Raw genomic sequence first — 14,258 nt, 5'->3', positions numbered from 1 at the left:
GTAATATAATTAAATGAATATAATATTTAACTTTAAATAATTAATTTAAATTTATTTAATAAATAATAATTATATTTAAATAATTAAATTAAATGATTTAATAAATAATTATTATTTTTAAATAAATTAAATTCATATAATAATTAATAATTAATTTTAAATAATTAAATTAATTTTATATAATAAATAAAAATAAAGCTTAAATAATTAAATTAAGTGTATATAATAAAATTCATTTAATTAAATATTTATTATAAATTTTTAAATAAATGAATAATTAAAATTAATCATGCGTAATCAATCAATTTTCTATTTGTGGTATTATTTAATAATAAAATTATATTATATGTAAATTCTAATATATAAATGTCTTATTTCATTCAGTGTAATAAATATATTTATTCTTAATCTTTAAAGTATACGATCTACACTCTAATTATGTTATTAATTTAAAAGTTTTACATTTAGTAGAAGTTTTATAGTGCTAAGTTAAAAGCTAAATCATTTACAATGATTTTATAGTATTCTATCTATATGTACTTCTTTATAAGTTCTTTACTCTCAGTGAACATATAACTTTGTAGTAACATATAAATCTAGAAACATTCAAAATAACCCCCTTAATTTTTTATACAACTATCCCTTTACTCAAAAATGCTATTTTCTCAATTTTGTTTCTCCTTTTCAGTTGCTAGATAACGTTTTTTTAAGTGAAGATTGTGTAAACACCATCGTTTCTTTAATAATTAAGTCTATTGTTAAACAGGTGCATGTGGAAAATGTTTTCATTTTACAATTCTGTTTTTTCCGTCCAAAACTCTGTAAATGAGAGATATATTAATGAGTTTCTTTCTGGGTAATAAAAAGCTTGAACGTTTATTTAAGTAAAAAATTTGCTTATATATACAACAAAATCTTTGTAACTATCCCTGCTCTAACCTGTCTGCCTTACATTACAAGGTAGAAAAATGAAGAAACACAAAATTTGCAGAATAACAAAATTAAGACAATAGTTTCCTTTATAAAAGTGTAGACTTTATATTCGAACTAAATCTTTTTTTTTGAACATATCAAAATATGTTTCCTCTTGCCATCATAGAAAAAGTATGTTTTTCTATATGTTGACCCTTTATAGGAATATTGCTATATCTTGCATTATTTTTTTTGTTATATTATACTTAAGAAAACCATATTTAGACATTAAACTTAAAATTGTACTTGGACGTGCATTTTCTATAATACTTTTTTCGTATGTGTGCTACAGTAATGATTTTAATTACCACAAACGGGTGAACTAATTACCGCAACATTCTTTAACATGAATGAGAAAAAACATAAAATATTGCTTTCACTTACGTATAGTTTCTATTGTCTTTTAATGCAAACACAACTTTTATAACCATCAAAATATGATGCGTCATATTTTTATTGTCTATAAGCTACTAAAAATGGGAATTGTTTGCTTTCATTCCATTCTTAATAGATTTATTAAGGTATGTTATATGTAAATACTATTGATCAATTTAAAGCATTAAAAAAAACAAGAAATCCCAGAAACTAAAAATTGAAAATTTCAAATTGTGCACAGAGTTCTCTACGACAAAAAAAAATAATTTCTGCTTTAGCCCAACAAATCAAGTTTAAAGCAGCATAAAAAAAAAACTTATAAATTCCTTTCTATTGTGTACGCATTTAGTGCTGAATAAACGTTTTTAACATCATTATTTGTTTATAATTTCAACTATTTTGTTATTTCTTGGACTGTTCTCTTCTAAGACAGCCACACAATACAAGTAAAAGAAATAAATGAAAAAAACTGTTTCAGATTTTTGTGTAAAAGCTTTTGTGCACTTGTGTGTGTATCTCATTTCAATTATTTTTTGCAATAATCATATTCCCATGTATCATTAGCCATAACATTTAAAAATATACCTTTTTTTTATGCATTATGAAAGTGAAAAATCTACATAAATTTTAAGTGACATTTTTGAATGTGTAAAAATGAATATGCTGTTGTCTAAAAATAAAAAGTCCAATGGAGAAGTGGACAAGATAATGAATGAGCATATAGTATTTACAGAAACACATGAAAGTATAATTCCTTTAGAAAACAAGAGAGTTGCAATTCCCTTTTGTTATAGTAACTACATAATCAACAACTCCTTTTCAAAGATTCTACGCCCTATAGACGCTAGACATAGTGATGTATTCAACACAAACTTTAAAGGCGTAAACAATGTGTTCTCGTTAAGAAACAAAAATAAAAAAACAAAAAATAAAAAAGACATGTACGAAAAAAAAGGAAATACTAAGTATCATGAGCCTCAAAATGTTGATACAAATATGTTTGAAAGAAACGTTGAACCCTTTAATTTGATTAATTTTGAAGGTCACAGCAAGGTGAAACCTTTGCAAAATACATGTTCTGAAGGGGAAATGTGCACCATATACTCAAATTTACAAAATACTAATACACATAGAGCAATTAGAAAATTAGAGCATTTTGATTACTTAATGTACAACGTAATTAAAAATGAACAGGAGAAAAAATCACAGCTGAAAAAAAATATAGAATCCAAAAACAATATTATAATTGTAAATAACCTGTATTCCAATAGAACGCAAATGGTAGATAACAGAACACTTAATCTTGTTCAGATTAATAAAAACATTGTAAATTCAGAAAGGATACGTGAAGAAAATAATAGAAAATTGCAAGATTCTAAATGTTCACTGATAGAAAATGATAATGTAATGAACCAAATTAAAATGTCTAATGGTTATAATGCGAAAAAGGATAGAAAATCATCTGCGAAATCAGGCAAGGAAGATGATTTACTTGTTGATTATGAAAATGGGCTAAGGAAAGAACAATCTTTGTCTATAATAGATGCTCATAAAAAAACCGTAGCAGGAGGTATAAAAGGAAACACTGATCAATATAGTGCTTTAGGACAACATGACATTTTTGATGATATAGATCCTTTAATTAATGAAAAGATAAAAAAAAGGAAAAAAAAAAATACAGGGACTTGCTTTTTTAGCCTAAACAATTTTTCTTGTCATTTCCTCATGACATGTGATAAGACATAAAAATTTAATATAGGGGACCCCTCATTTTGTGACACAAAGCTTTTAATTATTTTAGACCTATTTAAATTTTGTCCTTTTCTAAGTATTTTACTTTTTATACATTTCTTTATTTATAGATTACTTTTAGAATAATGATCTTGTTTTTTTTTCATTAGCGAAATTTGCACACACTTCATTTGCTTTTACATTTCTACAAATATGAAGAGTATTTATTTTGCTTATGTGACGCATATTTTTTGTTTTTTCTATGGGAAATACGAATTTATATTTTTCTTTTGGAAATTTCCAAATTGGACATTTGGAAAATAAAAATATAGGAAACGATTTATCAAATTAATTAATATATTGTCATCTATAAATTAGTGAAAAAAGTAGTACGCATTTAAACATACGTTCATTTAATAAACTATGTGTGAAATAAAATAGAAAAATGGACGAACACATGTGTATTATCTCGCAAAATATATTACGAAGAAAAAAAATAAAGTAATATATTAGTAAAGAAAAGGCATAACATTTTCACTGAAGTGAGCGCATTAAAAGTTAAAAACAAATGTTTTCATAAATCCATAATATTTTATGGCATATTATCAGTCATAAAATTTTGATGTCTAGTAAAATAGAAATATTAAACCCTAAAAAAGGGAAACCGTTTAGGAGACAAAAGGACAGTATAAATCAAATGGAAAACGAAGAATATAATGCAACAACCCTAGTAGAAAAAACAGTAGATAACAAAGAAAAAAGCATCGATAATGACGAGAATGTGAAAACTGAAAAAATTAAAAAAATACACGAGGATAATTCAAGTTTAGAATCAAGTCTAGAATCTGACAGTGATAATTCAGAAAAATTTGAAAAGTTACTAAAAAATGCTAAAGTAGTTAACATTTCGAGTTTCAATAAAAATGAAGCAAATTCAGGCAAGGGAAAATCATTCTTTAAAAAATTATACATATATGCAATGCGTGTAGTGATTATTATTAAATAAATAAAAGCATAGAAGGATGTAGAAGTGTATATAGCAGTATTCAGAAGCATGTGCTCTTTGTTTAAGGCAAATTAATGCATTTTAAGATAGCCAATTTGCAATTTTTTATATTTACTTTTATGTCTAAAATTTCTTTCTACTTCTTTTAAGGAGAAAGAAGCTCAAGAAGTTATCAAATTGATGAAAAACACTTTCCTATGGCCATGTCTTTCGTTTATAACTTCATGCTGGAACATCAATTTATAGAATCGCTTGAAGTCTTTGAGGTTGCACATACACGTTTTTTCACATTTCTGTGTTTTTAAAAATGTCACATGGTTGTGATAATTTTTTTACGTTCTTTGTTCTTTCAAATTCTTAATATATGACGCGTGAACATTCTTTTTCATGAGTATAAAAATACTTTTATATTTTTCTCTGTTAGAAGGAATACATTAAAAAATTTGGTGAAGACATTAACAAGTTGAGAAAAGCGGAATACGAAAACATATTTACACAGAATGAGCTTTTAAGAAATGATTTTTTGAACCATGAAAAATTAACAAAAGAAGTTCAAAGTTCTTTGGAGGACGCAAAGTAATGGCTGCAAAGAGGGAGAGAAAAATAAAATAAAAAAGGGACTATAACACATTTGTATATTATTCCATTCTGGGACCTACCTATACATATATATACGTTCCTTTTTTTTCAAAATATCAGCAAAAAAATTCAAAAGACAATAAAAGAAAGAGATTACTACTTAATGCACCATAAACGAGTTCTACAGGAAAAGGAAACTCTAAATAGTACTGTCTAGAATAATTTTCCTAGTCTCTTTAAATTTTCGAAATTAGTAAAACATTCATTATTTTTATGTACATCGATAATTTTAACTTGTTATTTTTTATTTTTATAGAGGAAATACAAAAACAAAAGAAGGAAATAGACAAAATTCAAAATTCTGTAAATGAAATAAAAACCAAATACGAAGTAAATATATAGATACGTTAAATGTACCTTTTTTAGCCTAACGAATTAGCCCAAAGCTTTAGCTAGAAATATATTCAAATGTGTAGAAGTGGCGCGCCCCTATATATATGTGTACATATGCATGATTGCGTACACCTTTTAACACTCAAATATCTCCCCTTTTGCTCTTTTAAAAGTCTGTGCTTAAAGAAAAAATGTTAGTTGTTCTGGAAAAAGAAAAACGGGACACGAAAATCGAGGGACTAAATAAATATATAGAGAAGCTGAAAGATTTGCTAGGAAATGACAAATTAGATAATTCAATAACTAATCTTTCGTCGACAAATGAGAAGAAAATAAATACATTGCAAAGCGCTGTGTCAAAACAGGATAAAAACGATTTAGCGAAAGTAACCCCCAAAAGGGAAGACACTCCTTGGCCTAACAATGAAAGTTCTCCTTGTGAACCTAGCGAAAATGAAGATAAAGAAAGTCCAAATTTATGTGTTTCCTTATTAAAGATTAAAAAATATTTTAATGCTCATGATAATGCAGTGTTAGGTCTTGCATACAACGACAAAGTTCATTTGTTAGCAACCGGAGGAGATGATGGGAAATGGAAGACATGGAGCGTAGCTAATTATGAATTAGTCATGGCTTCACAAGCTCACAAAAAATGGATAGGCGATATTTGCTTTAATAAGGACGGCAATGTCTTGTGTACTTCTGGTGGAGATTCAAAAATAAAATTGTGGGATATGATTAAGGAAAAATGCGTTCACACTTTTAAAAATTCAACGGGACCCGTGTGGAGTTTGTCGTTCCATTACGAAGGTTTCAAATTTATAGAGAAAAATATGAACTTGTGCCTACGCATATGTACATATGAGCATATAACTTCTGCCACTCCAACACGTTTCGTGGCACTTCCGCTTGAGCAGATGGGAGCACAACATTTTTGCACATTCCCATGGATCCGAAAAGGCGCACATAAATATGCAGATTTATTAATTTGCTTCCATGTGGGCGAAATAAGACTAACCCTTTTACCTTTAATTTTTAGGAAACTTCTTCGCGTCCGCGTCCATGGATCAGACGATTAGAATATTCGACATAAACAGCTTAAGGCAAAGGCAAATTTTAAGGGGGCACGTGGACAGTGTAAATTCTGTAAGCTTCCACCCAACGTATAGAACCCTCGTTAGTGCGTCTGTTGATAAAACGGTAATTCAAAAAGTGCTGGCAAATGCTTCTAAACGTTTCTCCCTTTTTATTGCCTTTCCTTCAAAAAGGAAAAACATATCTATATTCGTCTTCACGCAGGTATCGATTTGGGATATGCGAAGTGGCCTGTGCGAAAACACCTTCTATGGACATCATTTCCCGTGCAACTATTCTAACTTCAACGCAGATGTAATGAGTTCGGCAACAAAACAAGAAAAATGTTAATAAATTAAATAAAATTTATATATAAAAATAAAATGTACACACATTTACGTTTAGGCAAATTGGGTATATTCTTGTGACTCTGGCGGTGTTGTTAAAATTTGGGACATCCGAGCCAACAGATGTTTCATAAACATAGACGCAGGTAAGGACAGACATTCGTTTTACCATTTTGGTAATTACACTTTTATTTCTGCTTCTGCTTATGTCTTTTTTTTTCGTATTTTACTTTTTACCTACTTATTCTTTCTTAATTTACCAATTAGGACCATCAAGTGCAAACAAATGCCCAATGGACAAGCATAACAAATACTTGTTTATAGCCTCAGAAGACCACACGATAAAAATGTAAAATAATTTAAATTTAATGTTTGCACTTTTTTAGCAACACAGTGTGGTGTGCAGCGCATACAGATTGTTGCCCACGCCTCATAATTTTCATTTTATCACCTGCCTAGATTTGACGTTTTAGAAAAGAAGTTCGTTCGGGCGTTAAAACATGAATTCCCAATAAAGGTAAAGAGCGCGAAGAGGGAGAAAAAAGAAAACAAAAAAAAAAAAGGAAAAAGCAAAATGAAGAAAGTAAAACATAATAAAAAACACGATCCGCTACATTCCGGTGTTCATTTTCTATAACATTTCTTTTCTCTTTTGTAGAATGTTATACTGGAAAACGACAAATTGTTCTGTTCCCTGTCTAACGGAGATGTATGTACTTGGGAACAAGGAGCGGGGTAAATTTTGAAAATCCTCCACATGAAGAAGATTAAACAGATATACACACTACCCTTTTTAAGTTTCATTTTAGTTGTACTTTATGATAATAAAGTCCTAATACGTGTTAGCAAAAGTGTTATCTTTAACGAATATTTATGGGGGTTACACTTACGGCAGCTTCAAAAAAGGGATTGTCAAAATGGGTCCCTTTTTTGGTGTGCTGCATAATACGCGATTGTTCTGAAGCACTACTCAATTTAGCAATTTTATTAAAAGAGGAAAACCCTCTTTAATGTGCGTTTCTATATGTATGCATAAAATTTTACAAATTTGTGTGCAACATTTTTCTTAAGCAAAAATTTTTCCTTATACGTAAAAAACCTGTAAAATGGGAACAAAATATGATAACAATATGGAAAAACGCCTGACTTATGGCATCAAAAGGGAAAGTCATTTCAACCTCTGTTTTGCATGTGCCTCTTAATTATGCTTTGCGGAAAAGTAAAGATGAAATGAGAACATAATAACCCTAAAATAACGGAATACTGAGGGAAGAAAAATTTGAATTCCCGGCATTATTGCTCACATTAATTTCAGCAATACACCTGTGACTGCTCTCGGTGGAGTCACACGTTTTGCTTAATTCATGTGGTTGAAAAGGGAAAATAATGAGTAACGCAATTCTGCTGACGCGTTTCATCTTATTGAAATGTGGGCAAAAATATGTTGTGGCGGTGAGCGTGTACATGCGTTCACATTTACATATGCTTCCACTCAAACGGCAGTAGCCAACACGGGAGCTTTGTTCCCCTTAATTTTAAAAACGCTCTGCCAATTTACCAGTATTTTCTCTGATTTGCCGTTTTGAAATAAAGCGGCGCAATGCATTTAAAAAAAATATATGTACATAGTATGCTTCATCATTTCACTATGTTATGCTCGCTTGTGCCGAATGAACCACGTAGTTTCGAAGAAAACATATAAGGCTTGATCATGTGGCCTACATTAAGCATACGTATGAAAGGCTCACTTTTGCGCGAATGCATTATTTGCTGACGCGCACCAATCGAATATATTTTCTTACAATTACGCATATTATGCACTTATGCATATGTCCCATTCATCACGTACGTAGAAAATGTAATTTCATCCATTACATGCACAGTAAAAACGTTCCCCGGATGTATGCAGTACATGCAGTGCATCTTTTACTTTTGGCTAGTTCGATTTTTTTTTTGAAAAAAAAGAAAAAAAAAAAAAGTACCACTTTTTGGCCCCGCGATTTTGCGTTCGTGTTTTTCTTTTTTTTTTGGCAAAAATAAATATAATTTTTTTTTTTTTTTCTTTCCTTCTTTCTTTTTTTTTTTTTTTTTCGACGTCTTCTTTACCGAAGACTGCAGCATTAATATATAGCTATTGAGGCGATGAAGAAAACATTTGCGTAAAAATTAAAATCTGATAAATAAAATATTACTAAAATTTAATTTTTTTAATATTTTATTTTGAGATGATAAACGCTAGATAACAGAGCCTTATACATGAAAAAACCATGCTATGAAACGCAGCTGCAAAGTTTGAAAGCATATGGGCGAACAAGTGACCGGCACGGCACACGCCTTCTTGCTCCTGCCACTTCGAAGGGAAAGAAATAAAATAAAGTAAAAATAAGTAAAAAAGGAATGTTTCGCAGGTACATACGTATCGAGCATATATGCGCTTGCCCATCCTTGTACGTTCTGTACATATACGTAAAATTGCGACGCCCATTTTTTCGCCCCAATTTGCATGATGGCGTTAACAAAAGGCTTCCACGTATTTTACGCCCGCACTGCATTAACGGGAAGAATACACGCAAACAATTCTTGCAGAAAGGAAAAACTGCATCATAATTTCAAAAAATGTTTTATTTTCCGACAAAGTAAGGCCGTTTCAGCCTGCTCCAAAGGGCAAAAAATGTTTCGCATATTACGTATATATTTTATGCCAAACGGGAAAAAAGAAATGTCACTTTTAAGAACGCCCCCCCAAGGGTTACTTGTTCTTCATGCGAAAGCTGAACCTTTGCAACATGGATGTTTTATCATCCTAAGAAAAATAAAAATGCTTCCAATATAGGAACAGTTTAACCGTGTGATGAGTATACCTTGAAAATGCTTTTTTTTCATCCTGCTTATCTTTTTATGTGATAAAGCAGTGCTGTGTGTTCCCATTATTGTTGCGAGAAGGGTGAAACAGGTCCATGAGCGTCATTTCAAAGTGGTCAATCAATCTGCCCAGTGAACTTAACCATTAAGAGGAGAACGTATGCCTACAATTTAAAAGCATACAAAATATGAGGGAAAACACAGGGTTGTGTCCCATGTGCTAAACTTAAAGAGTGTATCCGTTCAATTGTCAAATGCGCACAAGCACACGTGTGTGCTGCGTCATGCCACATTAGTCGCTATTCTTTTACTTCAAATTTGTACGCGTAAATTTCTTTACAAAAGTTTTAAGGCTTAAAATGTGTACTTTCGTTTGAAGGTATGCCGCATGTATGTTTTCTCAAGAATGCAAATGAAATGGAAAAATGGGGGGGAAAAAGCTAAATGCCAATTCGCTTCTTTTTTTACAACATTTTCGCAACATTTTTGCAACAAATTTACGGGTCAATGCTTAGATATAAATTTAAAGCCTATTTTGAGCTTGAAAAATTGCACGCATTTTCATATATTCACACAAATGTATATATATGCAACGAGGAGGGGGAAAAAAAAAAAAGAAAGGCAAATGTAGAGGTCCCTCCATAATTCTTACGAAGTGCACACGCTATAATTATAAATTGAATAAATGGTCATTCATTTATGTATATACACCTGAGGGGAGGTATTATTATACAATTATTTTATTTTTTGTGCTTTTTTCATGGTATGCTCCACCTCCGCACAGTGTGGCTTAATACTTTTCTTCGTATAACCCATCTGATATATAAACGAAACGTGGAGTAACTTCTTCACCTTTGTAATATGAGTACGTCAAACCTGCATCCATGTCAAGTGATTCTCCCATGTAAAATTCAAAGTCATCAAAATTTGTTAAAATGTGTTTAATGAGCGGTTGAGCTTTCGTTTTAAAAACTTCTACACGATTTGGTTTTTTTTCTTCTAAATATTTGAGAATCTTTTGCATGTAGTTTTTTATATAAACACTGTATTCCTTTTTGCTCAAAGATGTGGATGTTAATTGGAAGGAGTCAACAATGTCAATAACTTGTTCTACGTCGGCACCCATTCCATCTACTGCTTCTTCACTATTATCGGCAATGCCATAGTCGTCATTTCCTTTTATTCTTTTATTTGACTTCACTTCAAAGGCGATTTCGCGAAAGTCCGCAATTCCAAATGGGTCTTCCTGATTGTACGAATCGGAACACACTTCATCGTTGGTGAACACGTCTTTGTATACTTTCATTTTGGGCGATATCAAACGGTGGTACGGTTGTGTATGTATAAATATATATATATATGCGTGCGTGCGTACGTACAATACGTATGTTTGCGTTTATGCGTATACGTACAAGCGCAAAGGCCAGTATAACTATGTTTAACTCGTATGTAACGAAACTGTTTTTTTAAAACAAGACAAATATGTAAAAATTCACAAAAAACGCAAAGTTTAAACGTAAAATGTTTGCAAACAATTTCCCTTTTTTTATATTTTATGTACGTTTTTTTTGATGTGCTAAAATATGCAGTCAGGTCATACAATTTGGCGCAACAAATGGGAAGAAACTGAAAAATGGGGAAAAACGAATGAATGGCAAAAATGAAAAATAAAAAGGAATAAAAAAGTAAAAAAATTAATTTAAATATATAATGATGCGTAAACTGTTTGACATATGCCGAAGGCGTTAACAGTGCGATGCGCTAAGTTGTTCGAACTGTACAAATGGGTAACGCGATATGCGGCATGTAATGCGTAACGTGTAAATGTAACATTTAAGGCGTAACACGTAATGCATAATTTATTTTACAAAGTCGCACTTGGAACAATAGCGCATTACTTGACAGCCAGTAACATAAGCAAAATAATGTTGCGTGATTTAGTGATGTACATTTTTTTCGCTTCGCCTTTCGCCGCAGTTTGTTTGGCTAAACAAATGTTAAAGGCCGAATTATGCACAAGGCGCGAGCAGCCATGTAATGACTTCTGCCAGGCGGGGAAACGGAAAAGTTCACTGCGGGTATGTATATACATAAACACTTGAGCGTTTAAGGTTAAATAAATTCGTAAGCAGCAGATACGCCTGTACGTAGGAATTAACCCGTAATGCTGCATATGAAGAGGCAGGTTTTGCTACACGGAAAAAATATTTCTCCCCTCATCAAAAGAGTCCAAATGACATTCGAATGACGTTCGTAACGCTAATAATAAACAAACGAACGTTTTTATATGCACATAATATTATTATATACAATGTGTAATGTGCAACATGTACATATGTGAATGCCAAAGGCTGCACCTGGACGAATTACACACGCTATAATCGCAAAGAGGAATTTTACAAATAAGCAAAAACTGCGTTAATCATTGCGCATAGCTCTTTTCCCACCCAAATTACACACGTATATTCGTCCTTCCATTATTTGAAGTGTAAAAGTAAAAAAAGAAATATTTCCCTAACCATTTTTGTCGTTTTAAAAGAGAAGACGTCCTTGCGATGTTTCTCACATGATTGAGTATAACATATGCAAATTGCGCTTTGCATCAAAATGCGTACAATTATAACTCCCTTTTTTTTTTTTCCCCCTCTCCCCTATTAGTATAAGAAAGTCAAAATGAAAGTAGCTCTTCTCATATTTGTCATCCTCGCTTTGCTAAATTGTAAAAGCTATGGAAAGTCGAAAATGAAAAAAAAAGGTACAAAATGGAAAGGGGCCTTTTTAACTATCGTACACACCATAGCGTTACTATTTCACGCGCGCAACACCTTGGTGTAATTTGTTTGCCACTGTATAACTATTTCATCTTGCTTGCGTTGCGAACAAAGGGGGGAAAAAGCAAAGCGAACTCAACGAACGCGAACGAAGCAAAACCAAAATGCGCGCCATTCACCCAATTTTGCTTCCTCTTTCTTCTCCCTCTTTTCAACGAATTATAGGCAAAAATGGAAAAAAGAATATATCGTTGGGGGGCGACTTTTTGGGGGACATCACCCCTCTGCCCAATTCAGTATACAACCTACATGTTGATTTGAACAAAAATTACGTACTCAGTAGCTTTCTTTTAAACGAAAGCGAACGGATAAATGACACTCTATTTTTAATGTATAAAGAACACTCGAATACAGTGAAAGAACTCCAAGAAACCATGGACCAAAGACAAAAGGCGATAGATCAGTTAATTAACGAAATGAAAGAACTCAAAATTAAATTTGATTCCTAAAAATGCACAATTGTTTTGTTCGTGTCAGATTTGCATTTTTTTTGTGTTCACTTTGGCATGTAAGCTGTGTCTCCTGCGTTGTAGGACAAGCTCCCCTTTCATGGCTCAGCTTAGCCTCTTCTCTTTTGCTTTTCCCTCTTTTCGACTTTGCGTTTGCGTTTTAATGTGCCATTTACACGTGAATTAATTCCGTTGGCGCTAACGTTTGTCTTCGCCAATTCGTTACATATCGAACAAATTGTTTGTTTTTGTAAATAAATGTGTATAAAAAAAAATGCCATCGATCGGGTGTGCAAAACCCGTACGCGGGGGAAAAACAAAATTGTTGCCTCTTCCAAAGGTTTTAGCCCCCGTTTTTCATTTCGACATGTTCATAGAGAACGTGCCCTGCAAGAAGGCGCATTTTTACGCATAAGGAGCGACTCCTTCGAATCGCGCTACGTCAGTGCCGTGAATGCGTAAAAATTGCGACAGAAAGGAATGCGCAGGTGGGTTTTTATTTTTATTTTTATTTTTATTTTCATTTTCATTTTCTTTTTTTTTTTGCTTTATTTTGCTATATATCTGCTTTTTTTTGTGGCGCTGCGTCGAGTCAGCGGCTGATATGTTTGGGTGAAAAAGCCCAAAGTGCCCCTCGAAAAGGGAGGATATATTATACGCGCGGTATTCGTTTTGTCGCCACGTGGTTGAGAGCCTTTATGGGTGTACGGTGCGCCTGCAAAAATGTTTGCAGCATATGCATACGTAATGTATGCACGCATGTTCGTATGCACGTATGCGCATGGGCACTGCGCTCGAGTGAACGCTGGTGCGGGTTTGCCGAATTTGCAAAACTGAAAGAAACACATAAGGCATTTTTTGATCACTAGCTTAAGTGTAAGGCTAAAAAAATAAGCTTAAAAAAGTGAACGCAATTTTCTACAAAACCAACCAATTGGGTTAAGCGATGAACGCGCAAAAGTTTTAAAAAAAAGTTGGTGGCCTCACCATGCGAAATAAACCACATACATACTGCCACGTGAGTGGAGTTATAAACGTGCAATGACATGCTAAGGGAACCACATATGCAAGCATTGCAAGCATTGCAAACGTGCACAAGCATATACACACATGTATATGTAAGTGCAAAATATGCTGTAAAACTGATATGCCATTTGCATATTCCCTTTTTACGCAAAACTTTATAAAATCTGCTACTCGAAAAAGTGGCATTTTTTTTTTTTTTTCACAAAATGGAATGAAAAAAAAAAAAATAAATAATTTCGCAAAATTTGACAAAAAACAACACGAAAAAAAAAAAAAAAAAAAAAACATCCAATTTTACAAGTATAATAGTGCCACGAAATAAACTATACATATGGTTGTAAATTTTTCCTATAATTACAACGTGTATATATGTATACATGTGCAGCGCGTATATATGTGACTGTTAAGAGGAGCCATTCTCCCATTTTATAGCATAGCGAACGCTGTTCAGGGGAAAAAAGTTGTACAAACGTGTATGCGTGCAAACGTGCATATGTATGCAACACGCGAAAGATAAATTAATTGCTACGCGTAAAAACACCCGTTCCAGGAAGGAGAAAAGCAAAATTATGCACTGTTCCCTTTTGACAAAATAGCAAGTGTACACATTTGC

The 14,258-nt window shown here is 32.3% G+C and overlaps 5 protein-coding genes across 5 annotated transcripts; 4 read left to right on the top strand and 1 right to left on the bottom strand.

Moving 5' to 3' along the window:
* Positions 1-2,001: 2,001 nt before the first annotated feature.
* Positions 2,002-3,093, top strand: PVX_080700 (hypothetical protein, conserved; the record flags this gene model as incomplete). The annotated part of the gene is made up of 1 exon (XM_001613798.1): positions 2,002-3,093. One exon carries the CDS (start codon positions 2,002-2,004, stop codon positions 3,091-3,093), a length of 1,092 nt encoding a protein of 363 aa, XP_001613848.1.
* Positions 3,094-3,775: 682 nt separating this feature from the next.
* PVX_080695 (hypothetical protein, conserved) lies at positions 3,776-4,084 on the top strand (the record flags this gene model as incomplete). The annotated part of the gene is made up of 1 exon (XM_001613797.1): positions 3,776-4,084. The coding sequence occupies one exon, from the start codon at positions 3,776-3,778 to the stop codon at positions 4,082-4,084; it is 309 nt and encodes a 102-aa protein (XP_001613847.1).
* A 197-nt stretch (positions 4,085-4,281) lies between these two features.
* PVX_080690 (WD-repeat potein, putative) lies at positions 4,282-6,981 on the top strand (the record flags this gene model as incomplete). Its single annotated transcript, XM_001613796.1, has 9 exons — positions 4,282-4,350; positions 4,509-4,660; positions 4,784-4,869; positions 4,980-5,053; positions 5,230-5,866; positions 6,096-6,445; positions 6,536-6,623; positions 6,745-6,826; positions 6,951-6,981. The coding sequence occupies 9 exons, from the start codon at positions 4,282-4,284 to the stop codon at positions 6,979-6,981; spliced, it is 1,569 nt and encodes a 522-aa protein (XP_001613846.1).
* Positions 6,982-10,025: 3,044 nt separating this feature from the next.
* Positions 10,026-11,133, bottom strand: PVX_080685 (translationally controlled tumor protein, putative). Its single transcript, XM_001613795.1, has one exon. It carries the CDS (start codon positions 10,643-10,645, stop codon positions 10,130-10,132), a length of 516 nt encoding a protein of 171 aa, XP_001613845.1. The 5' UTR covers positions 10,646-11,133; the 3' UTR covers positions 10,026-10,129.
* Positions 11,134-11,549: 416 nt separating this feature from the next.
* Positions 11,550-12,931, top strand: PVX_080680 (hypothetical protein, conserved). Its single transcript, XM_001613794.1, has 3 exons — positions 11,550-11,833; positions 11,998-12,094; positions 12,336-12,931. The coding sequence occupies exons 2-3, from the start codon at positions 12,013-12,015 to the stop codon at positions 12,617-12,619; spliced, it is 366 nt and encodes a 121-aa protein (XP_001613844.1). The 5' UTR covers positions 11,550-11,833; positions 11,998-12,012; the 3' UTR covers positions 12,620-12,931.
* Positions 12,932-14,258: the final 1,327 nt, after the last annotated feature.

The sequence above is a fragment of the Plasmodium vivax genome, chromosome 10, assembly GCF_000002415.2.
Source record: "Plasmodium vivax chromosome 10, whole genome shotgun sequence".
NCBI lineage: Eukaryota > Apicomplexa > Aconoidasida > Haemosporida > Plasmodiidae > Plasmodium > Plasmodium vivax.
This window is presented reverse-complemented; position numbering and strand designations above follow the sequence as displayed.